Here is a 22,550-nt window from a genome sequence, read left to right as displayed (position 1 = left end):
CGCATTGGGCCCCAAAGCTGCCCATAGGCCACGACAATGGGGACAAGCTCGTGATACATGTAGGTAGGGTGGGCAGTAGGTAGATGTCCCAACCAGCAGCGCTGCTCAACAGGGCTGTGCTTGGCAGGCCTGGTGATGCACCTGTCTCGAACACCAGAACTTTAATTTGATGCTTCCAACGCATTGGAGGCAAATGTGCAAGGCGCAGCAACGAGCCAATTGACCATGTCCCGTCTGTCGTGTCCCCCACCCGGCATCAGTGAGATGAATGGGCTTGTGCTCGTCGCAAGACGGCAGCGCCCTCGGAAGCCTTAGGGAAACTGAAAACAGCACTTGCTCCCACTCCCGGTCCTGGCTCCTGGCTCTTCTCCCATTGACGACGAAAGCCAAGGGACTGAACTGGCAGACTTTGGCCCGCCCGACTTGGCAGCTCAGACTGGGTCAACAGCATTCCGACCTCTCCCTCCCTCACATCAGCCTACCTGCCAGCTCACCACATCACTCTGTCTCATCGCACCGCCATCTGCGAGCTCAAGACGAGACGTGTGCCTCGCCCCCCCTGACGAAGGGAGCGTATCGAGCCTGTCGCCGACGACCCAAGACGACGCACCGCCGATGCTGCCCTGAGGGCTCCCCTGTGGACGTCGGACCAGGACTTACCTTTAGCTACCTACCCTACCCTACCTTACATAGGTACTTTCCGAACTGTATCTGTAGCTGAGGGTCCTGTTACCCTGGCACGGCGTGTGCACGCCCCAAACCAACAGGCAGAATGCGTAAGGAGACAGAATCCCACCCTGATCCAGCAAGACATCAAAGACATCCATTCAGAACATCACGGAATGACGCAATGACGTCGGCACTCAATCATGAATTGCCGTGCCTTCTCCTGCCGCTTCCTCATGCTGTCCGCTCCTGCTGCTTCCACACCCCTGCCACACACCCTTCACCCTTCACCCTTCCACATGCACACCCCACCCTCTGCCCCCCCAAAAGATTCATGAGATGAGAGAGAGAGCGCACGTCACACTAACACGAAACACCAAACAAAAGCCTACAACCGCGCCAAAGGCCGCACCTGCGAGATCCCCCCCTCGCCGTCCCCCGGCGGATCCCGTCTCGGCGTCGCCACGGACCCAGAGGGCCGCTCGCGCGCCGGCTCCTTCTCCGCCTCCGTCAACCGCCTCATCAGCCCGCACGACATCGACGCCCGCCTCGAGAGCCAGCTCGGCGCCGACGTGGGCCGCAGCGGACATGACGACGACGACCACCGCCGCCGCCGCTGGGTGGTGCTACTACGCTGGCCCGCGGCGCTGCTGCGCCTTCTCGTCGTGCGGCCCCTCGGCTTCGTCATCGCCTTGATCGGCTGCGCCGCCGAGCACACGCCGCCCGTCGTGCCTGCTGTTGTGGCCATGGTGTTTCTCTATGTTGCCATGCCGTTGTTGATCGCGTGGGGTCTCGTTTGATGGGGGGGACATGCCGGTGACTGGCGGAGTTCTGCTTGCTGCGAGCCCTGCGTGCTGAGATCAAGATGTACTCTGAGGCGGGCAGTGCCTTTACGGGGGTGAATGCAGCTTGTTGAGCACCGGAGTGTCTGTTTTGTCCCACGGCTGAGAACCGGGAAGCTTCGTCATATGGGCCACGGACGAGGGGCCGTGTATTATTCATTCAATATCGGAGACAGGTGTCACGGCTCACGGGTAGATAGGAATCTGGAGTCTGGCGACAGTGCGGCATTGCAGGGTCAGAGTTTCTTTCTTTTCACGTTAATTGAGCCAATTGGCTACTGTACAGCAATTACAGCAACAACAGCAACAAGTGTAGCTTTAAGTGGTATCGTGTCATTAAGAGTTGATCTGGCTACCGACGCAAAGCACCGAGACGGAACGCTGCTCCGCGAAAGATGTCCAGACCAGATAGTACTGGATGGATGGATGCGCGCGTTTGTACAAAAGTAATGGTGTGACATGGCTCCCCCCAACGCCCTCCGTCTACACTTCGACCCAAGCCCCAAAGACCGCTGCCAACGAGTGCACACGCCCCGTTCAGGGTTGCCCAAGGTGGCGGATCATGCACGACGGTCAAGTGCGGCGACGCGTCCCGAAGAGAACCCCCGCCGCCTTCCCATCGCCTCAAGACCCCCGTGAGCAAGAAAGCCCGTCCGAAATCATTTGTCCATCAGCGTTGGCTTGGTTGTCGAGAATTGTTGATTCCCGTCGAAGCGGTAAGGCGTAGGCCCCGGCCGCTGCCTGAGGTGCGTCCCCGGCGCTAGTTCTCTAGATCTGCTGGGTCTGGGCCCTGGCTTTCCTCTTGTTGTTCCACTTGAAGAAGTAGATGCCGACGAGGACGATGGCGACGAGGCCGCAAATGACGAAGACGGCCATCAGACCGGGCTCCTGCTTGGGCCAGTTGCGCTTGGCGAGCTGGTTGAGGGCGTCGCGAGCGACGAGGGTGTTGACGGCAGGCATGTTGGCGGTGGTGGGGGGAGTGGAGATGAGATGAACTGAGAGGGTTTGTTAGCGAGAAGGCCCGGATCAAAGAATGCGCTGAGGCACGAAAAGACTCAAGAACGCTGAGTCGGTCGAATTGAACAATAGACGAAGGGTGGGAAAAGGCGAAAGAACATGGCTGCTGTGTGAGGCTTTTAAACAACAGAGAGCGCGAAAACACGGGTCTGCGAGCTTCCAGGCCTGGGGCTGGTGCCGGACCACCAGTTGGCCTCCGTATTGAATGGCCCGGGGGCTGGAGCTGCAGACGGCGCCCGCCAAGTCCCATCGCGCGAGACGAGACCGTCGGGTAGCAGAAAACTTGCCGTCTGTTGTAGACCAGAGCTTCCCTCTGTGCAGAGGGCGATCAATTGGCCACAATTGGGGTGTAGCGATTGCGATGCAGCAAATAAACTTCGAAAACAAGGGGATTGAGGATCGATTTACCTTTGGTAGATGGTGCTCGTGCGACAACGACGACAAGAGTCGAAAGCTGGGGTTTCTGCAGCAAAACGATTAGCCAAGCGCCAACAACGCAGGGATGATGCAGCTTCGAATAGCATCAAAAACAAAAATGATTGGCACAAGACGCTGATGTACCAAGTTGAGGGGAGAGGAAATACTAACGGGATCGGAGGGTGAAGATGCTGCCGGGAGGGAATTGGGAGCTGAAGGAGGAAGAAAGGGAAAAGGAAGAAGAAGGGGAGGGAGCAAGCAGGATTATCAGCGGTCGAAAGCGGACGGGTGACCACGAGGTATTTCAGACCACCGAGAATGGGGTGTGCCGTCCTGCCTGTCGCGCTTGTCTGTTACCGTGCACACCCACTGTAGGTAGGTAAGGTACCGTTCCTACCTACCTACCTACCTACCTAGGTAGCTAGGTCACTCAGGTCGTCGTCGGTTTTACTTGGTACATTGGATCTCGCTTTCCAGTGCAAATGCCCGCCCGCGCCCACTGGACGGGGGGGCTTATTGGGGGCGCAGAATGGGGTCTCTCGGAGAAGAGCTCGAAAGCTAAGCCAAGAACAGTATGGGGCCTGCGAAAAGCTTGTCCAGCTAGCCGGCAAGGCGGCAGGTGCGACAGCGAGTCCTGGGCAGTGCGTCCTGGGCTTTCTTCCTGAGGGTCTTTTTTTTTTCTTTCTTTCTCCCGCACCCCTCCTGCCTGCCCTGTCTGCGCCTATACCGTGCCTGCTTTGCCCGTCGGTCGCGCCTGTCGACCACCGGCCCCTGTACCTTCCCGGTCAAACAAGCCTAGAGGCCCCAGCGCGGCAAGGTACCCGATACTTCAGTGTGGGGAGGGCACTGGGCAAACCCGCAGCGGCTTGGATGACATGCAGGGACGTCGATTGGCTCGCAGGCATGGAGGGCCGGTGCTTCGCCAGTCCATCTTACTTGATGCCAGTGTCACCACTATCGCCCTGTTTACCTCACTGCGTTGTTTTGCAGTGTCACTCATTACGGCCGGACCATTCCATCTCCCATCTCCATCTCCATCTCCATCCTCGACAGCCCACCCCCCGTCCATTCGCCATTGCATTATTCCATCCATCCATCTATCCGCGCATCCATCCATCAATACTTTGAGCACATCCGACATGTACACACACACACACACACACACAACTTTTGTACCTCCTTGCGCGAATTACCCCAAGCTGCCCTGGTCCCGACAGTTCTGGCCTGCACCTGCCGAATAGCCTGATCCTCTCCAGAATCGCACACCTACCCCCCAAAGCCGCACCCACCGCTCACTCTCCCGCACGATGCCCATCGAAACAACCCTGTCGGCCGCGCCGTGATTAGTCCTGCCCCGGTTTCTTGCGCGGATTTCTGGCCGTTTTGTGCCAAGCTCATTTGCTCGCACTGGGACATGGCGATCGTCCCCGGCCGACCACCCTGCACCAGCCAGGTTCCTGTCAGTGCCGTGCCCTCCCGGGTACCGGTGTGTTTCCTCGGAGACAGGCACAGACTCGCTTTCACAAAGCGATCCAGCTTGGGCCAGCCAACCCGACTCAACCCGGCCCCTGCCATGGAAACAACAGACGGACTGACGCCGTAACTCTCAAATCCGGCCGAGTCATGCAGGTACCACAGTGTGTCTCTAGCTGGCCATCGGTGCCGATTCCATGCCAATTCCGTCTTGGAACATTGGTCACTGACGCACTCTTTTGTCGCCTCGTCCGACGGCGTAGCCCTCTCCCTCTGATCGGAAGACACACAGAGCTCCTTGACTCGAGGACCAGAAAGGTCAGACGCTGGTCCTGACGATCGTGATTCGCGCCCCAGGTCCGGCTGGCTACTACCCCTGTCTGCCTCAGACAAACGCGGGATGGAACAAGCCAAGCTTGTTTTTCCATTTCTCAAGTGTTTGACCAAAACAATGCTTTCAGCAGTGGGGGCCTGCAAATCAAGATAGGTACAAATCTTCTGAAGCACCCTAAAACCAGGACTACAACCACATCCGACTTGTGCTCAATCGCTTATAACTACTCCTCGCCCCTGGCCCTTCCACTTCCCTTTCCGTCTCACCCTCTAGAGTCTCACTGCTCTTCGCGTGGGGTCGCGACCACTTGCCCTTGAACGGACGATCGCTCGCCTCCTCAAAGAAATAGTGGTTCTCGCTCCGTGCGTAACCCACGCGCCACGGCACCACAAGCGCTCGGCTTCCCGGCCCTCCGCCACAATCTCCGCCCAACTGCGTGCTCGGCGGTGAGTTGACCGCCAGTGCAAAGAGATTCTGCGGCTCCGTGTAATCCGTTACGAGGCCCGATCGCGCCAGCAGATACCCCAAACAGAAGACGTTGATGGCAAACACGAAGAACAGCACGAGGTAGAAAATGTTATGCCAAGCGAACGTATGCGATGAAGTATACTCCTGAGTTCGCAATGACGCATTAAAAGATTGAAGCGCCCCGGGTGACGCGAGAATGGACTTGGGGTACTCCCAGTAATGCACGAACGGTGTCGAGAGAGAAGCAATGGTGAGCGTAGACGAAGACAGCACGGCAAGTGCCTCTGCGATGGATGGCATGAGTGGGTTGAGTTTATGTTGGTCGAGCACGAGCTGCGTCAGTATACGGGCGTTGGAAGCGTTGTTGTTGTATGTCCCGCCGTTGAGATCCATCGAGAGGCGCCACTGATCTGCGACATTCTGTGGCTCAAGTCAGAAAGCTGATCAGAGTGCAGAGAGCTAGCCTTGTGACGTACCGCCCAGTCCCTGTTGGCCAGCGACCATGTGATGTCCGAATATGACTTCACATAGCTGTCGGGGTCCTCCTTGTCTTCGCAGTGCGCCTTCAAGTGTGCGCCAGCAATACCCGAGATGCTGAAATGGGTGGAGCACCAGGGCGAGACCCACGACCGCAGCTCACAAAGTGTGTAACTCTCGAGAGCATTCGATTTGGCGAGAAGGTATAGAGCATCTCTCGCTGGTTGATCCCATTCTGAGGCCGGCGCCGCGTGCGTTGCGTTGGCGACCATGTTGAAGTCGGCCGGGTACTGTGGATCGTCAGCGCATGAAATCCTCGACAACACGTGAGGAAGGCGACTCACAAGCTGGAACACTGGTGGCCGACGCTTGTACTCCGGTCCCCATTTGAATATCTCGTCTACCACGGTGCGGTTCAGCCACTCGTCTTTGGCCATATTGGGCACGTCATCCCGCCAGTTGTCGCTTCCGATGCGCTGGTCACCCACGCCCGTGGGGCTGGTGTCGGCATTGGGCCACGTCGTATAGATCAACGGCGCGAGCTCCGTCTCCTCCATATTGACGCAGAGGACGTTGACAGAAGGCGACACAACACTTGCTCGTATGGTGTATTCACCAACGTCAGAGAGATCATCTGGTTGCAGAATAGCGTTGACCGGGTTGATGGCTGCTTCATACACGCCTGAGGAGTCCACCGGTCAGACCAGGACAGTGTCATGGATGAGGAGCTTACCCGGGTGAGGCATGGCGAGCGTGACGTTGTTGATGATCCTTCCATGGTCCTCGAAGCTGGCTGCTGGGTCGCCAAACTCGGATTCGATCCATGCAGAAGTCATTGTGGTGTTGTCGTAAAGAAGTGTGGTACCGACTGGCCTGTCGCTAAGCTTGTCCTCAATGCTGGTGCCATTGGCATAGATTTCGTCCCAGGTACGCATGAAAGAGAGTAGGTTGCGATAGGCTGGCTACGTTAGTATGGCGGGTACGTCCAGCCACAGACGATACTACACTCACATTGACCAGAGTACTGGACATCAAGACACGAGCCACCTGCCTCTGCTGGATCGTTATCGCGCAGAGGGGTTGCGCAAACCGTATTCACATACAAAGGATTGGCATACTGTGACCGAACGTGTCCTTGCAGGACCTTGTGTTCCCAACCGCCGAATTTGATCTTTGGGGTGATCATGGCCTCGGAGGCTGTGGTGTAGAAGGTGGCCGCGACAGTCGCCGCAAGAGATATGACGCCGAGGAACGTAACACCGGCATAGGGGATAGTTTCCCAGTGGGTAATGAGCGATCCGGGTTGCTGCGAGCATCAGCCAGAGGTCACGTTGAACGTAAGAAAAGGGGGGACGGCTCACAATGACCCAGTTCCGCATGGTCATCTCTGCCAAGGTCATGCCTCTAGACTTCTTCACAAACGCCCTACGACTGAGAACCTGTCCAAGGAAAGAGATGAAGACGGTCACAAAGGACATTTCGATCGTCTTGGCAAACAGGGTACACACGACCGACGCAGTGGCCGGAGCGATGCCGCCGTTCGAAGAGATGGCACGGCCCCAGCGCGGCTGCACGATGGCGATGATGAACCACAAGCAGCTCAGTGCCGTGGAATACACGGACAGCGTCAGGATGGATACGGAGAGCCAGCTCACGCGCCTCTTGCGGACATCTTTTGTCGAGCTGCAGTAATTCGGCACTTGGCCTGGGTCCTGTCAGCTTGAGACGGAGGAACCGGGTCAGCAGGACAACTCACGATATCTCTCATGGAGCGGCTTATCGCACTCCTCGTTCGCATCGTCATCGTCTGCCGGGCTTGGATGGGATGAATGCTCCCCCATACCATCTCGATCACCGAGCCGTAACGCAGTCTCTTCATCTCTCTGCGGTGGGGGACGGCTGAAGTTGGGCGACTGCTGCTCTGCCATGTCGTATGCGGGTGGTGCGGCTTTGGACCAAGTCCCGGAGAACCACTTGCGAAGACGTGACGGTGTCCTGGTCCCTTTTGGCGAGTCCACCGGAGACTCGAAGATGGGGGAGTCGCCCATGTCTGGTGTCCCTGCCTGACGTTCATCACTATGCGTCTCCTGGGGCGAGCTCAGGAGGCCGTGGTAGGACCTCGCTGACACGGGAGAGCTCGTCTTGGAGCCGACAGGCACCCGCGATATGGGCCTCCTCGGCGTGCTGGAAAAGGAGGATATGCCGAGGCCTTGGTCCGGGGAAGGGGAAGGGGAGAGGCGCTGTTCGAAGCTGGAGATGTCGATGGCTCCATCCGATGGCATCCGCGTGTAGCCATCGCGGCGCGAGACGTGAGAAGACAACAGGGTCGTCTCGGCCTCGTCCGTTTCCGGCACGGGTCGCAAGCTGGGGGCCGATTTGCCGTCGGCCATGGTCTTCTGGACAGGGTAGGCTTTCGTTCTGTGCAAGTCCCAAGGGCGGCGGTGATGATGATGCCGCCTCAGTGCGTATGCCTTCGAGGTTGTCCACGAGCGTACGGCACCGGGTAATTACAAATTATGATAATGTTGGCCTGCTGTGAATGTGAAGGCGAGGCTGAAAGTCGGTCGGGCTTTTCGCTTCTTTGACCAACCTTCAATCAACGAGGTTGGTCTTTCGTCTCTGAAAACGAGTGTGGGCTCACCCGCAGGTTCGTTGCAGGGATCAACCAGGCGGTTCCGAGTTGGATCGTAGGCCCCACGGCACGTCGAGAGAGGATTAGAATGAAAGGTCAGGTGAATGAAGATGGGTTATACTGTATGAAGGACGAGTGCCAAACGCCCTCTGGGCAAGAGTCTGGCGGCATACAACGCAGGCCTGCAGAGGAGCGGGAGCGGCTGGTACGCTACTATCGCGGTCGCAGTGGGAGACAGAGAGGCACCTCGTCTCGATCAAAAGACGGGGGGGACCCTTGCATGAGGCGATGGCACGGCAAGAGCGGAGGTCGAAGGGGGTCGCAGCAGACGGCCAACAGCCCGACAACCAACAGACTGTTTGAGGTCGTTTCCCGGGTCTGGACCAGGGCAGTTATGTGACGGGATGTGAGCTTGAGGTTTGTGATCACCACCCCTTCCCCTGCTCACGAACAAGGTGCGAACAAGCTCCGTTTAAAAGGAATGGATTGGAATCCACAGGCGAATAGCCAGACGCGGCGTGCAATGGTTTTCGGGATCATGCCAATACTTCTGTCCTCCTCTCACTCATGTGCCCCCCTCTTCCCCCCCCGACGCACAAAATCGACAGCCTGACTCCAAGGTAGGAAAACGAACCGAAGAGAAGAAGGGAAGGGAAAGGACTATCGCATGCAGAGAGACAACCTGACGCCCAACCGAGAGAAGGCTACCAACCACGAGAGGCCCGGGTTGGTGCTCGGCATGCACGCCAAGCAGGGCGCTCCCGTTTCGGGCCAACAGGTCGACCATCGTCGAGGTGGGTGGGTGGCCCGGTTTGGGGGCCGCGCGCACACGCGATTGCTGGAACGGGAGAGGGACCAGAGGCAGAGACAGAATGGGGGAGGGAGGCAGTGCTGCTGCTGCTGCTGCTGCTGCTGCACGTTGGAGCTGTTGCTGCTTTCGTCTGCCGTATGGCTCTAAATATATCACGAGAGAAGCTCGCTTTACCGATGGCGTGGGACCTGGGGACGAAGAGATTCGACACGGAAACCGGCTCGTGGGCCGCCTGGAAACATAACACCAGGTCAAGGCTGTGCTCCCAGCTCTGCAAGTGCAAGATGGGGGACAAGGCAGTGAAAAGGAAAAAGACAGGTGATATCATTGATTAATGTTCGCCAACACCCACCCGCCGCCGCCGCCTGCTCGCCCCCTCCTCCCATGCCGTCCGTCCCTGTTGTGTACCCTTGACCCCCTTTCCCAGTGGTCGCCTGTTCCAACGTCGCTCGCAATATTGCGCCATGTCTCTCACATCTCTTCGTTACAACCAAAGATATCCATGGTCACGTCGTCATGCACCCGCCCTCAGCTCCCTCCTAGTCCCTTTCCTTACCCCCTTCTTCATGCCGCAGCGGTGCCCGTCCGCCTCGAGGCCTGGCTCGTTCCGGCACTACGTTGGGACTGAGTGCCGGCGCCCGGTCTCGCGAGTGTGTACTTGGCGAAGGCCCTTGCTAGAGCCTTCTTGCAGCTGACCTTCTGGCTGCCGACGAAGCTCTCGACCGTCACGGCAATGGCGCGGTCGATATCGTGCGAGGAACAGTACTCCGACAGTCGCATGCGGCAGAAGGCCTCACTGATGCGGATGATGGCCTCAAGATGACGGACCTAGGGGCCACTGTTAGTCTCAAAACGCGACAGACCGTTGTTGGCAGGATTGTCCAAAAGAAAAGAAAAAAAAAACTCACAGTAATGGGATAAGCACCCGTGGCCAGAGACTCGCGCCTCATGTCAGCGAACAGACGGGCCACCTTGTCCTCGTCCATGTGGTAGAGCTTGGGTGACAGGCGGTCGCGCGCGTAGAGGATGTACTTCCGCAGCAGCTCCTGGGGGATCTCGTTCTCCTTCCTCCGCTTCTCGGCCTCCAGCTTGGCCTTTTGCGCCTCGGATCGCTGCGTGTCGCCGGCGGCCACGTCCATCGAGTCATGGTCCTGGTCTTGTGAGAGCAGCGTTGGGTTGGGGTGGCTCCGGCTGTGCGAGCCAACGATGAAGCGCGCCAACCGCTCATCTTCCTCCGGCTCGACCGTGTCGCGGACGACGCAGAGGATATCGAAACGGGACAGGATGGGCTCTGTGAGCTCGACGTTGGCCGAGAAGGGAATGGTCGAGTTGTAGCGGCCGCCGATGGGGTTCGCCGCGGCGATGATGCCGCAGCGCGCCTGGAGCGTCGTGACGATACCCGCCTTGGAGATGGAGATGGTCTGCTGCTCCATGGCTTCGTGAATCGATGTCCTGTCCTGGTCGTTCATCTTGTCAAACTCGTCAATGAGGCACGTGCCCCTGTCGGCGAGCACGAGCGCGCCACCCTCGAGCGTCCACTCGCTCGTCAGCGGGTCGCGCCGCACGCTGGCCGTGAGACCGACGGCACTGGCACCCTGGCCCGTCGCGAAGACGGCCCTGTGCGCAGTCTTCTCGACGTACTTGAGCACCTGCGACTTGGCCGTGCCCGGGTCACCCAGGAGCAGCACGTTGATGTCGCCACGCACGTGGTGAGAGCCCTTGCCGACCTTGGCAACGCCGCCAAACAGCGACAGCGCCACGGCTGTCTTGATGTCCGTGTGGCCGTAGATACTCGGGGCGATTGAGTTGATGATCTTGTCGACGATGCCGGGGTCGCGGGCCAGCTTGCGGATGGCCGCCTCATCCTCTTCCGTCATGCGGAAACCAGCCAGTTGATCGTGGGACTTGACGACATTGTTGGCTTCGAGAATCGTGGCAAAGACGGGGAACCCGTTTCGGTTGTTGAGTTGTGCGTCGTAGTTGTTGCGGTAAATGCCCGTCACCTCAATCTCCTCACCGGGCTTGGCCTTGTCGATGAGGTCCCACAGCAGAATGACCTCCCTCGTGCGAGGAAGACGGCCAGCGGGCACTGTGCCGGGCGACTCTTGCAGGGTCAACTTCTGGTAGTTGCGGTAGACCGTCTTCTCCGAGTTGACGGTGAAGGGGCCGCGGGACTGGCAGCTCTGGCAGTACGAGATCTTGACCTCGACGTTGGACTCCTGCTGGAAAGGACCCAAAGTGACGCCGCACTTGGTACAGTCGAACTTTACGTATTTGAGCTGAGGGAAGACGCCTGTCCGGCGAGTGACGACACCACTGACACGGACGAGGCAGTTGAGGTGCGACTGGCGCAGCTGCCTCAGGGTGTAGTGGACAGGGAGGTCGAAGATGCGCACGTGGATCTCGGAGTGGATGCGCTCGTAGTCTGGGTAGTGGAGAAGGACAACGTCCATGGCGACCTCGTCAAAGAGCTTGAGCATCTCGGCCGGCGCATTGGCCAAGAAGTAGGCCAGAATGGCCTTGGATGAGGACAGGTGATCATACGAGACCTCGAGCGTCTCTGCGTTGATCTCACCCAGGGTTCGGATTCGGTTGCCGTAGACGGACGAGCCACTCTCGTCGATGTATTCGGTCAAGAAGGACTTGAACTCTCTCCTGATGGTCCTCTGCACGGACGACTGCGACACCCAGTCGGTCAGGCTGGCTGCCTTGACGTCCTGGAGAGCCTCGAGCGAGAGCTCCTCGTCCATGATGTCTTCGTCCATCGCATCGTCAGGGTCCTCGTCATAGGCGTGTCGCCGGCGACGGGGCTGTGCTGTGAGGTCGATATCGCCATCGTCATCCTCGCCGGGCAGGAACGCGGCGGGAATGCGCTGTCGACGGGCGACCTCACCGTCTCGACGAGCGAGCTGAGCTTCGAGTTGCCTCCTGGTGGCAGGGTCCATCTGGTCGTACTCGCCCTCGTCATCGATATCAATCCCTTCGTATCTGTCATCCTCCTTGCTCCTGTAGTCTTGTTCGAAACCCTCGCGGAAAAGGTCGACGTCATCCTCTGCGGCCTCGTCCATTTCGTCGAGGTCGTCCTCAATCTCTACATCCTCTTCAATGTCGTCGTCGTCGTCTCCTCCGTGGGCAATGTTAAAGGCAGGAGGAGATGAAGCCATGGGGCTCGAGGCAAGTCCGACGGAGGAGCCATCGTCGCCGTTGGTGCGTGATCGTTTGCGACTTGATCGCGCGGGCATGCCGCGGTTGGCAGAACTGGGGTGGTTGCGCAAGGGAGAACTGTGGGCGGCGGTTAGCAGGAAGGAGCAGACGAAGCGAGGGTTCGTGTCTTCAGAAAAAGACTCCAACAAACTCACCTCATCGTCGCGCTTGGATGTGACGATGGCTTCAAATAGGCGCAATTGGTATGATGTGAAGGTGGGATGGGTTGTCGGGGTGATGGAGGAGGGGGGGTTGAGATGTTGGGTCTGTGCCAGGGAGATGGATGGATATGCAAAGTGAAGGATGCTAAGAAGAATGGGGGGGCGCTCCTCCTCGCTCCTCAACTCCAAATGAGGGTCTGTCGCGTCTCCGATGCAACGCGTCAAGGGCAAGCGCGTTAAGTGGCTCTACGCGTAAAGTGGAAAGTGGAAACGCGTGTCACACCTCAGCGAAGCTCCCGTGTTCCCCCGGTACGTACCTTGCCCTCCATTGGAGCCTCAGTGCTCCTCAGTGCTCCTCAGTGCTCCTCAGTGCTCCTCGAAGCTTCGTGTCCACGTCAATTCCATTTCCATGTCGAGCATCATTCGATTTGCTGCTTTGGCACTTTTCACCTGAAATCATCTGATTCGGCAACACATATTCTCGTCCTCATCAACCAGCTGACCTCCTACGAGAAGACGTGTCTACCTACAACCATCGCTCTGATGGACACCCCTCCCCCTCCAGCTGAAGCTGTTGCGTCGTCGACTACGATGGCCAACGATGGCGTTCCCAGTCACAAGCGCAGCGACAGCTTCTCATCGCAAAAGTCGACCGACTCGCAGACAGCAGCCGAATTCATTCGCGAGCAGATGCAGCTGGAGGCCGACGCCCGCGAAGCTCTGCCCTATGTACGTCACCGATGCTACTGATGCTGATGCGTACATCATCCATGGGCCCCCCAAAGCTGACCTGGTCCCATCTCTCAACAGAGCATCGAACACTGCACCAAAGACCTCGGCCCCCTTCGCCAGAGCGTCTTCGCCTGCTTGACCTGCACGCCCGCCCCCAAGAACCCCGCCGACCCCTTCAGCCCAGCAGGCGTCTGCTACTCCTGCTCCGTCCAGTGCCACGGCGAACACACGCTCGTCGAGATCTTCACCAAGCGCAACTTCACCTGCGACTGCGGCACGACGCGCCTGCCCAAGACGAACCCGTGCTCCCTGCGCATCAACCCGGCGACCAACACCAAGGGCGGCGTCCACTCGGAGGAGCCCGACGTCAACAACCGCTACAACCAGAACTTTCGCAACAGGTTCTGCGGCTGCGAATGCGACTACGACCCCTTCCAGCAAAAGGGGACCATGTTCCAGTGTCTCGGACTCGGCACCACCGAGACGGGCGGCTGCGGCGAGGATTGGTACCACCCCGGCTGTCTCGTCGGCATGGGCCCCGCATGCTTCGAGGCCATGAAGGAGACCAAAGAGACCAAGGGCGGCGGCGTCGCCAAACCAAAGGATCAGGCGGCCGAGGGTGACTCACTGCCAACAATCACAGAGGATGCCGAGGAGAGGCCCAATGGCGCTGCAGCTGCCGCCAACGAGGCTTCGGCCGAGGCTGGCGACGATGAAGACGAAGATCCACCACTGCCCCCGGGATTCCCTGCCGAAGACGATTTTGAAGGCTTCCTCTGCTACAAGTGTGTGGGGGCGCACCCCTGGATCGGGAAGTATGCCGGCACCAAGGGTTTCCTCCCTGCCGTCTTGGCCCGGCAGAAGAAGACGGTGGAGATGCCGTCCGCAGAAGAGACGAACGGCACCTCGAACAAGCGCAAGGCGGAGGACGAGCTCGAGGACGAATCACAATCCAAGCGCGCCAAGAGCGAGCTGGATCCCACATCAGAACACAGCACAGACAAGCCCGCCCCCGAGGCGCCGAGTCAGGCCGCTCCAGCACCAGACGCCGAGCCGGCCGCGGCGGAATGCAAGTGGAGCGCCCTGCCCGCGCCGCCGGCCGAGGCCTTCTCCCTCTTCTTCGCCGAAACCTTCCGCGAGAACCTATGCCGCTGCTCCCGCTGCTACGTCGGCAAGCTCAACGCGCACCCGCAGCTCCTCGAGGAGGAGGAGACGTACGAGCCCCCGCTCTCCGACGGCGGCGGCTCCGACAACGGCGGCGGCTCGACCAACGGCAGCGGCAGCCTCCTCGAGCGCGGCGAGAGCGCCCTGCGCAACGTCGACCGCGTGCGCGCCATCGAGGGCGTCATGGCCTACAACCACCTCAAGGAGCAGCTGACGCCCTTTTTCAAGCAGTTTGCCGAGAGCGGCCAGGCCATTGGCGCCGAGGACATCAAGGCCTACTTTGCCAAGCTGCGGGGTGACGAACAGGGCATCAGGGAGGCCGGCGAGGCGGCCGGGGGTCGCGGCAAGGACGGGGACGATGGGTCTCGGCGGGAGCAGAGCGGCTACTGAGTTGATCGCTGTGCGATGGAGAAGTGGGCGGCTTGCCAGCTACGTCGACGGGATTGGGGGCGGGGAGGGGGGCATGTAGTATCAAATGAGTGCGTTTGGGGGTGGTGTTGGGTCTCGTTACTGAGAAAGACCCCGGATGGCGTTCTGGGTTGCCTGTCACGAGTCGTGTGACAACACACTGTCGTGATATAGCGATGGAAAGAATGAGAATGGTCTGATTTCTGGTATCATCGTGCAGCCCTTGGCAGTTATCATCGTTGTAAAGTAAAAATATCCCTTCCATACCTCTGCACCAAGACTATATCATGGGCTCGTGGAAGGTATATGAGAAGTTTTTGTTGTTCCTTTGGCGCAGCATACGAGACAGATATGTTCCAGCAAAGTGAATTACAATTCTTCAGAACGTCATCACAAACATCTTCAGTCTTTCCAACAGTGCTGCTTTCATTCTTGAAACAGTGCTACGCTACCTACCTATGTAGTCATCATGTTGAAGACTTTGGTGCCTCTTCGCGGGGCGCATCCTCCAGATCCACCAGGTAAGATCCCCTCCATCGCAAGCCCGTCGTCAGGTCCATGTCGGCAGGGGCTATCATCACGACTGGTGTCCTTTTGCGGTAAAACTTCTGCCACGAGCAGTAAGAGGCGAACACTACCATCGGGATGACGATACCTAGGTTGTCACGGACAGCGCCCTGTGCGCTGTGGATTCCGTACAGGGGGTATATGGAGGTGACGATGCTCGCAAGGAGACCTGTACTGCAAATCGCAATGCCGATCCATGAGCCCCATACGCCGAAAGGACTGGTCCACAAGAGCTCGTCGAGACTATGGTCTTGTGTGTGCCACGCACGGCGAAAGCGAATATGGCTGGCGCAGATAGAGAGCCAGGTGTAGTAGTTGCAGGCTCCAGAAAGACTCAACAGCCAGTCGAATATGACAGCGCCTCCCGGTGCCACGTTCACAAAGGCGGTCAGGCCGATGGTAAAGGCCAGAGCAAAAGCATAGATAGGCACACCCCACTTGATGGTAGCTGCAAAGCGAGGTCCCATGCCCTGCTCGCAGAGAGCCTGTAGCGCACGGCTAGAGGCATAGATGCTGGCGTTGGCCATGGAAAGCAGTGCCAATACCACGAAGACGTTGAATAGATCCGGTAGCACTTTGATGCCCGCTCGCTGCGCAGCCAGGGTAAAAGGGCTGACCTGGGCGCCATGCCCAATCTTTGCAAGACCCGGATCCTGGGAGTCAACGACGAAGCCGAGGAACAGGAGAGTGAGAACATAAAAGATGGCAATCCTGAAAAAGGTAATCTTGGTAGCGAGCGGAAGTGCTCGGCGAGGGTTGTTGCACTCAGCGGCCGTCATGCCGAGAAGCTCCGTCCCTCCGTACGACATGCCTGCGATACGGAATAGGGTCATGAACCCAGGGAATCCGTTTGCGATGACGTCGCGTGTCGTCCAAAATGTTACCCCCGTGCCGTGTCTGTTGTATGTGAGTGAGATCCTTCTTCGCGGCGAAACTGCTTTGTTTACCTTGCGTCGGATGGGACAGCCCCGGCCATGATGGCAATCGCCATTCCAATGAAGATGGTCAAGGCGCTGACCTTTGCAATACCGAGGCCATGTTCGATCTCGCCGTAGAATCGAGATCCTCCAAACGAGGCGACGATCAACCCCGCTAGAATTGGCGCAATGATGACAGCGGGCGATACAGTGTCGTTCCAGAATCTGATTTGCGAGACAATGCAACTGAGCTCGAAGGGAAATATGATGAGCCAGGCGAATACAAAGTTCCATCCCATGGTGAACCCCCAAGGTTCGGAGATGAAGCGCCTGGCGTATTCGTAAAACGAGCCTGCCACAGGGTACGTAGCTGGCGCTGTCAGTTCGTGGCGGTAGTTATTTGGAGGCCGGAGAACATACCGGCGAGCTCTCCCAAGCTTCCCATGGTGACGGTCACGCCAACACCGACAATAGCGAAGCTCAGAACCAAGCTGAGCGGACCGCCAGCGTGCAACGCGCCACCCGATCCGACAAAGAGTCCGGCGCCTATAGAGCCTCCCAAGGCGATAAAGACCATGTGTCGAATACTGATATTCCTCCTTAATTTGTCACCCTCGCTTTGCGGAGCAGGCCGTACTAGGGCGACGGTGCCGTCATTGGTCGTTTGAGACGTCTGATTGCCCATTGAAGGCATTGATGCCGAGCTGTCTGCGCGGGGCTTCTCCGTGACCTGCACATGGCTCGGCCCAGGATCTGCGCTCTGAGATTCGTCCATGGTGCAGTTTTGGTACGTATGATCTGAGTTGTGCTGACTTGTAGGTTATTGGTATTGTGGACAGTGTAGAGACAGAGACTCTGGACGTACAACAAGGCCGACGGAGTAGAAAGACAAGACGAGACTCCAAGCTACGACCGTTAGTACATGTTCGGATAGCCACAAGGTGGATGATATATGTAGCTCGAGAGCGGGTGGCAGTCATGCACTGCCGAGCGAGCAGCCTCAGGGTGTCGCCCTTGTCCATAGCCACCGTCCACTGATAAGCATCGTGACGCGCCGAAGAGGCATGATTCTCGTGTTGTGGGGAGGTAAAGTACCGAAGGAGACTGAACTAGGGAGCGGAGGGTGAGATAAGGCCGGATCCGAAAATCGACTCCGGAAGGACTGACTTTGGGGCGTCCTTTCCTTTGCTATGTTCTTTGGTGCTCTTCTGCGACTCGGGAAAGAGGCATCGCCGCCAGTGGGCATTCCCATCTGAAGCCCTTGTCCCCAGACATGAATTCCGAGGCACCAACTGTTCACAGATGCCAATATGTGTCTCGCCTCGTCAATGCTTCTTCTCTGTGGTGAACTGCTCGTCACAATTGCATACTCAAGCAACTGAAACTGTATTCTCTTTTCTCTTGCAATGAATAGTATTGTTGCGCCATCTGATTCACAGCAGCAGCAATGGGATGACCATCGGTTAGCATCCAAGTAAGGGGGGATCTGACAATGATGACGAGTGACAGGGTTAAGGTTCATTCCCTACAAGGTTCGGAGCGGCCTTGAAATAATCTTTGTCCATGGCGAAACTATGTTGCCACCGAGCCTCGACCTGATCTGCCTGTGGTGGCTTCATCCGAATCGACCATGATAGGTGTTTGGGGGTCTGATCCGGATTGAAAGAGGCTCTGCTTATGCCGGAGGCTGGGAGAAACCCTTCAGCATCAACTAGTCCTTGACTTCTCCTCAAAGACAGGAACATAGTCTTGGACTCTTCCATACAGCATGGTAGTTGTGATTACTCTGCGATGACCAGGACAAGGCACAAACTTGCCTACCTTGGATATCTAGTGCTGAACAACCCTCATACAAAGTCTGTCGGTCACGTATCTCGCATGTTGGACATCGCATCAGGTCCTGATGCGTAAAGATAAGCTCGACGGCCAGAAGGGTCATGGCTCGCCCTGGGCGTTTCTAGCTTTCCTGGAAGAAACCTGGCCACAAAGCTCCCACAGAGCAAGCAGGTAGATTGGCACATGGCTGGAACAAAATTTCTGGGCTCGAGTTCTTGGGATGCTTCGAGGCCCCCAAGTGGTATAGAATTGAGTTTTGTACATGCCTAGAACAGACGTCGTACGCCTGATGAGTGATAGTCCAAAACGCCGCGCTCCATGCAGTGATAAAAGTGATGAATGTCCTCGGCGGCGCTACTGCCCCGAAGACCCCGTGCTTGAGGCGATGCTTGATGGCCGCGAAGGGTTCGTCGGGATGCCGACCGAGATGCCCGAGTCTCGCTGCATGGCCACGCCGCCTACGCCGGCGTTGTCTCCCTGCAGGTGATGCATCTGCATTGGCTGGCCCTCGTCGTCGGTCTCCATCTGGCTTCCCGCGAGCTGCTCCTGCTCGTTTTTGCGCTCCACGTCCTGCAAGCGCTCCTTCTCGGCGGGGTCGACAATGTCATCATCGTCGCTCCAGTACGGGTCATCGTCGGGCAGGTCGGGCATGGCCATGCGCTTCCAGAAGCGCAGCTCCTGACGCGCCGCCGTGTCGCCGACGCGGCGGTCCCACCGCTCGGCGTCCTCGTCGTAGGTTCGCCGGAACTCGCGCAGCAAGCCGTTGGCCTTGCCGGCGCGGTCCTGCATCTCCCAGATTTGCTCGCGCAGCTTGCTGTTCTCGGCGCGCGCCTCGGCGAGCTGCGACCGGTAGGAGCGGTGCCAGGACGACACGTCGGCGACGTGCTTGGCCTTGTACTCGTGGAACTGCTTAAGCATGGAGGCCAGGGCAGTTGCGTATTGCGTCAGGAGCTGGGCGTTGGCGTCGCGGCTGTACTTTGCCTTGTCGAGCGATTCCGAGAGGAGGGAGATGAGCGTGTCGATGTTTTGTTCCTGGGCTGGGAAATGGTCAGCGAGCTACTTCTTCAGGTCGAGGGCCACAGGCGCAGGCAAAGCGCACCGTTGATGTCCTCGGCGGCGACGTTGATGAGCTCCTCGTTGCTCAGCCCCTGGATGCGGGCCCGGCTGCGCACGCGACCAAGGCCGGACACGATCTCTTCTGTGGCGCGGCGGTTCTCGGCAAGCTGCCTGCTCAGCTCCTCGACGAGACCATAGATGTAGTTGAGTTCGGCCTGCTGGCCGGCCGGGGTGGCCACGCCGATGCCGTTGGGCGCATTGCCTCCCCCGTTGACGCCGTTCATGAGGAGAAGCGCTTGTTGGTGTTGCTGCTGCTGCTGCTGCTGCTGCTGTTGCTGCTGCTGCTGTTGCTGTTGTTGCTGCTGCTGTTGCTGCTGCTGCTGCTGCTGGTAGAGCTGCGCTTGGGCGAGAGCTTGTTGTTGGGCGGACACAGCGCCAGTTTGAGGTCCCTGGCGGTTGGGGAGAGGAAGAGGCTGGTTAGGCTGGGCGTCGTGGAAGGAGGGGGGAGCGGGAAACATGGTTTATAGGGCGTTCCCTGGATTTGGGTCGATGTATCGGGAATGGTTGGCGTTGTTGGTGGTGGAGCTGGACAGGGCCTTTTGGCATGGGCTACAACCTGTAGGCGGGGTTGTGATTACAGGTGCGTGTGGTCGGAGTGGGATGTCATTTGCGGGCGCCAGCTTTCAGTCCAGGTCCGTGAATGTGGTCAATTGTCGCGATGGCGCTTAAGCTTATCGCTGCTGTTCAAAGAAAATGCGATATTGGATAAGGCGAGAGACGAGGGAACAAGATCGGTTTGCTCTATATCACCTCGCCTCGATTGGTGTATACCCTTGCCTACCTACCTAGGTAGGTACCTAAGGTAGGTCAGGTAGGCAGGTAGGGTTCACGGGCCTCACCTTAATCAGACAGGCGTCACAAAGCAAGAACATTGCTTGCAAAGGCATTTCCTGTATTGCAGCTTTCGGCCGTTTTCTCTCGTCTGGTCTTTGATTCTATCCTACACACGGCCTTCCGTCGATTGTTCCTCATCTACGGCTGTTCCACCCAGATGTATCCTGTGCCCAGTGGTGAGCCTAGCCCGCGATGCAGACATGTACCGCATAGGCAGCTGTGTTATTCCCAGCCATGGCGTATCAGAACTTCCTGCCGAGTGGTCAGAGAGAGTATTTTTGTCGGATGTTTCTTGACGTACCTGTCGTCACAAGCGACTGTGGAATGCCGCCTAATACTGGACCCCGTCCAGGTCCATGGAGTCAAGGACGACCTTCTGGGTGTACAAGTGTCTGTTGAGGATGGAAGCTTTGGGAGTCGAATCACCGTCGCTGTCGTCTTCGAACGGACCATCGTCATTGACATCCTCCTGCGGGGCTTGTCTTTGGTGAGCTTCGCGAATCTCACGCTCCCGAGCAGCATCGCGACCAGCCATGGTATTGGTGCGCTGCATGGCGTCGCGGGAACGCTTACCCCGGAGCTTGGGACCGGCAGAGCCGATGTTGGGCTCGTTGTGGTCGGTGACGCTAGCAAGATCGGGGCTGCTGAAGCTGCGGTCGTACTCGCTGCGCTTGTGCATGGGACGAGGGCCGAGGGGTCGGCCGAGGGGGCGGAACTGAGGGTTCGGGTACGGGTTCTCAGCCCGGAGCTCCTGGTAGAATCTCTCATAGTTGGGAGGAACATCGTTGCCTGCGAGAGGCCCCTCGATCAGAAAGGTCCTGGTACTTTCCACGGGGGGCATCACACGACGGAGGCTGCGCTGGATGGGACTGCCGTTCTGGTCGACATAAGGACTCATGTAGCCGCGAGGGGTCTTGAAGGCACGGGGTAAGACAACTGGGTTGACGCCATCATCCCAGTGGATTGATGACTTTCCAGTCGGCGTGCGGGGCCTTTCCACAGCATGGGCATCCCGGACCGGAATGGGGAGAGGTCGGCTGGCAGTGATGGGGTTGTCGGTTACGATGACCTGCTCCAAGGAGTCATGAGCTCCCACGACACGCTTGCTCACGAACATGGGTCGCGATCCATCGTTATGAGCTTTGGGCTCCATGATGTTTTCGCAGGTTGTCGTGGCCGTGTGGTTGGTAGTTAGGTCGAGAAAAGGACGAGGCTGATCAGCCAAGTAAGAGATGGGAGTTGAAACAGTGAACGTTGAAGCCGGCGGCGGATTCTGGGCGCCTTCTCGGAGTAGAAGGTCAGCAGCTCAAGGAGAGTTAAAGCCGGCAACAGTGCCTGCTGAATAACAAAAACGACCACGGCGGAGACGACATCGACAACAATAGGGATGACGAGAACTTACGGGTACCCCGGTCATCAGGTGACTGAACGACCAGGTGGCGGCCGGACGACGACAACCGGATGTAGCGACCAGATGCAAGTGAACGGACGGTACCATGGCATCAATATTGAAAGGTAATGGACCTGAGTAGCTTGGACTACAATGATCACATCCGAATGCTCTGGTGACAACGACGTGGCAGAGCCATCGATAGCCATGGTTAGATCTGTTAACATGTGTCGTGTATACCAGCTCAAAGCACAGATAGGGATTTCTCGACAGCGTAGTATATGAAAGAATGGAGAGCAGTGACGGTACTGTATCAATGAGCTGCACAGAAGGAGAGCGTAGTACAAAGAGAGTCGTGGTAAATACACTAGAGTGTAGACCCGGTTAACGACTAGACACTGATCGCGCATGTAGTCGATGGGGAAATGGTCGAGGTGACCTTGAGTGATCGTAAGATGTTCGGCGCAGTTTCCGAAGCAGTTTCCGGCCAGCAACATTGATGATATATTTTCAGGGCAGACGCGCTGGGTACTGAATAATCAAATACCCAGTCAAATGCCACGCATGATCAGCAGAACGACAGAATCTCCGAGGATAATATCGACGACATTTAGAAAGTGGTCGACTCCGGCGGGTGCCCAACGCATGGAAAGTGTCTCTCCGTCGAGCACCTGGTGTCAGCGCATGCAAGGAGAGGACATGCTATAGGGCCGAGTGAATGCGCCAGACGAGGCTGGATTTTGACAGTCTGAAGGTCCGAGATGGTATTAGATGAGCCAAGAATTATACAAGAAGGAGAACTTGGCAAAGGGAGCTGGAAAAGGTTGCAAGAGATATCAAACTCATGGTGCATGTGTACTGGGCAATCACTGCAGTAACGGGGTGTAGCTGTCAAGCGCCTCGCAGTGACAGGGCCGTGGAGTTATATGCAGAAGTTGTGGAGATGAACCAGGACAGAAGGAAGCAAGGATGCTGTCAAGAGGTTGACAGCTATGCTTTCCTTCCTAACATGGGCCAGGCTCGCATGAAGTTGGCTGGGTTTCCCTTTGCTCTGTGCCTCATCAGCATACCTAAGGTACGTGGG

General features: G+C 57.8%; 9 protein-coding genes across 9 annotated transcripts in view; 2 read left to right on the top strand and 7 right to left on the bottom strand.

The window, feature by feature from the left end:
- Positions 1 to 1,054: 1,054 nt before the first annotated feature.
- Positions 1,055 to 1,414, bottom strand: VDAG_01496 (uncharacterized protein; the record flags this gene model as incomplete). The annotated part of the gene is made up of 1 exon (XM_009650382.1): positions 1,055 to 1,414. The coding sequence occupies one exon, from the start codon at positions 1,412 to 1,414 to the stop codon at positions 1,055 to 1,057; it is 360 nt and encodes a 119-aa protein (XP_009648677.1).
- Positions 1,415 to 4,208: 2,794 nt separating this feature from the next.
- On the bottom strand, positions 4,209 to 4,517 carry VDAG_01495 (uncharacterized protein; the record flags this gene model as incomplete). Its single annotated transcript, XM_009650381.1, has 1 exon — positions 4,209 to 4,517. The coding sequence occupies one exon, from the start codon at positions 4,515 to 4,517 to the stop codon at positions 4,209 to 4,211; it is 309 nt and encodes a 102-aa protein (XP_009648676.1).
- A 418-nt stretch (positions 4,518 to 4,935) lies between these two features.
- On the bottom strand, positions 4,936 to 8,084 carry VDAG_01494 (uncharacterized protein; the record flags this gene model as incomplete). Its single annotated transcript, XM_009650380.1, has 7 exons — positions 4,936 to 5,637; positions 5,694 to 5,984; positions 6,039 to 6,376; positions 6,428 to 6,652; positions 6,706 to 7,000; positions 7,056 to 7,399; positions 7,451 to 8,084. The coding sequence occupies 7 exons, from the start codon at positions 8,082 to 8,084 to the stop codon at positions 4,936 to 4,938; spliced, it is 2,829 nt and encodes a 942-aa protein (XP_009648675.1).
- Positions 8,085 to 9,701: 1,617 nt separating this feature from the next.
- VDAG_01493 (DNA replication licensing factor mcm2) lies at positions 9,702 to 12,501 on the bottom strand (the record flags this gene model as incomplete). The annotated part of the gene is made up of 3 exons (XM_009650379.1): positions 9,702 to 9,965; positions 10,046 to 12,419; positions 12,497 to 12,501. The coding sequence occupies 3 exons, from the start codon at positions 12,499 to 12,501 to the stop codon at positions 9,702 to 9,704; spliced, it is 2,643 nt and encodes an 880-aa protein (XP_009648674.1).
- Positions 12,502 to 12,874: 373 nt separating this feature from the next.
- VDAG_01492 (mlo2) lies at positions 12,875 to 14,788 on the top strand (the record flags this gene model as incomplete). The annotated part of the gene is made up of 2 exons (XM_009650378.1): positions 12,875 to 13,231; positions 13,313 to 14,788. Exons 1-2 carry the CDS (start codon positions 13,046 to 13,048, stop codon positions 14,786 to 14,788), a joined length of 1,662 nt encoding a protein of 553 aa, XP_009648673.1. The 5' UTR covers positions 12,875 to 13,045.
- Positions 14,789 to 15,273: 485 nt separating this feature from the next.
- VDAG_01491 (amino-acid permease inda1) lies at positions 15,274 to 17,065 on the bottom strand (the record flags this gene model as incomplete). Its single annotated transcript, XM_009650377.1, has 3 exons — positions 15,274 to 16,270; positions 16,321 to 16,642; positions 16,711 to 17,065. The coding sequence occupies 3 exons, from the start codon at positions 17,063 to 17,065 to the stop codon at positions 15,274 to 15,276; spliced, it is 1,674 nt and encodes a 557-aa protein (XP_009648672.1).
- A 1,415-nt stretch (positions 17,066 to 18,480) lies between these two features.
- VDAG_01490 (uncharacterized protein) lies at positions 18,481 to 19,700 on the bottom strand (the record flags this gene model as incomplete). Its single annotated transcript, XM_009650376.1, has 2 exons — positions 18,481 to 19,163; positions 19,226 to 19,700. 2 exons carry the CDS (start codon positions 19,698 to 19,700, stop codon positions 18,481 to 18,483), a joined length of 1,158 nt encoding a protein of 385 aa, XP_009648671.1.
- A 707-nt stretch (positions 19,701 to 20,407) lies between these two features.
- Positions 20,408 to 21,493, bottom strand: VDAG_01489 (uncharacterized protein; the record flags this gene model as incomplete). The annotated part of the gene is made up of 2 exons (XM_009650375.1): positions 20,408 to 21,289; positions 21,479 to 21,493. 2 exons carry the CDS (start codon positions 21,491 to 21,493, stop codon positions 20,408 to 20,410), a joined length of 897 nt encoding a protein of 298 aa, XP_009648670.1.
- Positions 21,494 to 22,475: 982 nt separating this feature from the next.
- The window catches only part of VDAG_01488 (37S ribosomal protein S24), a gene marked incomplete at both ends in the record, with an annotated part of 1,657 nt that continues 1,582 nt past the window's right edge, over positions 22,476 to 22,550 (top strand). The window contains one exon of the mRNA XM_009650374.1: positions 22,476 to 22,541. Coding sequence (XP_009648669.1) covers positions 22,476 to 22,541 — 66 coding nt within the window. The remainder of the gene's footprint in view (positions 22,542 to 22,550) is intronic.

This window comes from Verticillium dahliae, genomic scaffold, assembly GCF_000150675.1.
Source record: "Verticillium dahliae VdLs.17 supercont1.2 genomic scaffold, whole genome shotgun sequence".
Taxonomy (NCBI): Eukaryota; Fungi; Ascomycota; class Sordariomycetes; order Glomerellales; family Plectosphaerellaceae; genus Verticillium; species Verticillium dahliae.
Note: the sequence above shows the minus strand (reverse complement) of the source record. Positions and strands in the feature narration are given on the sequence as shown.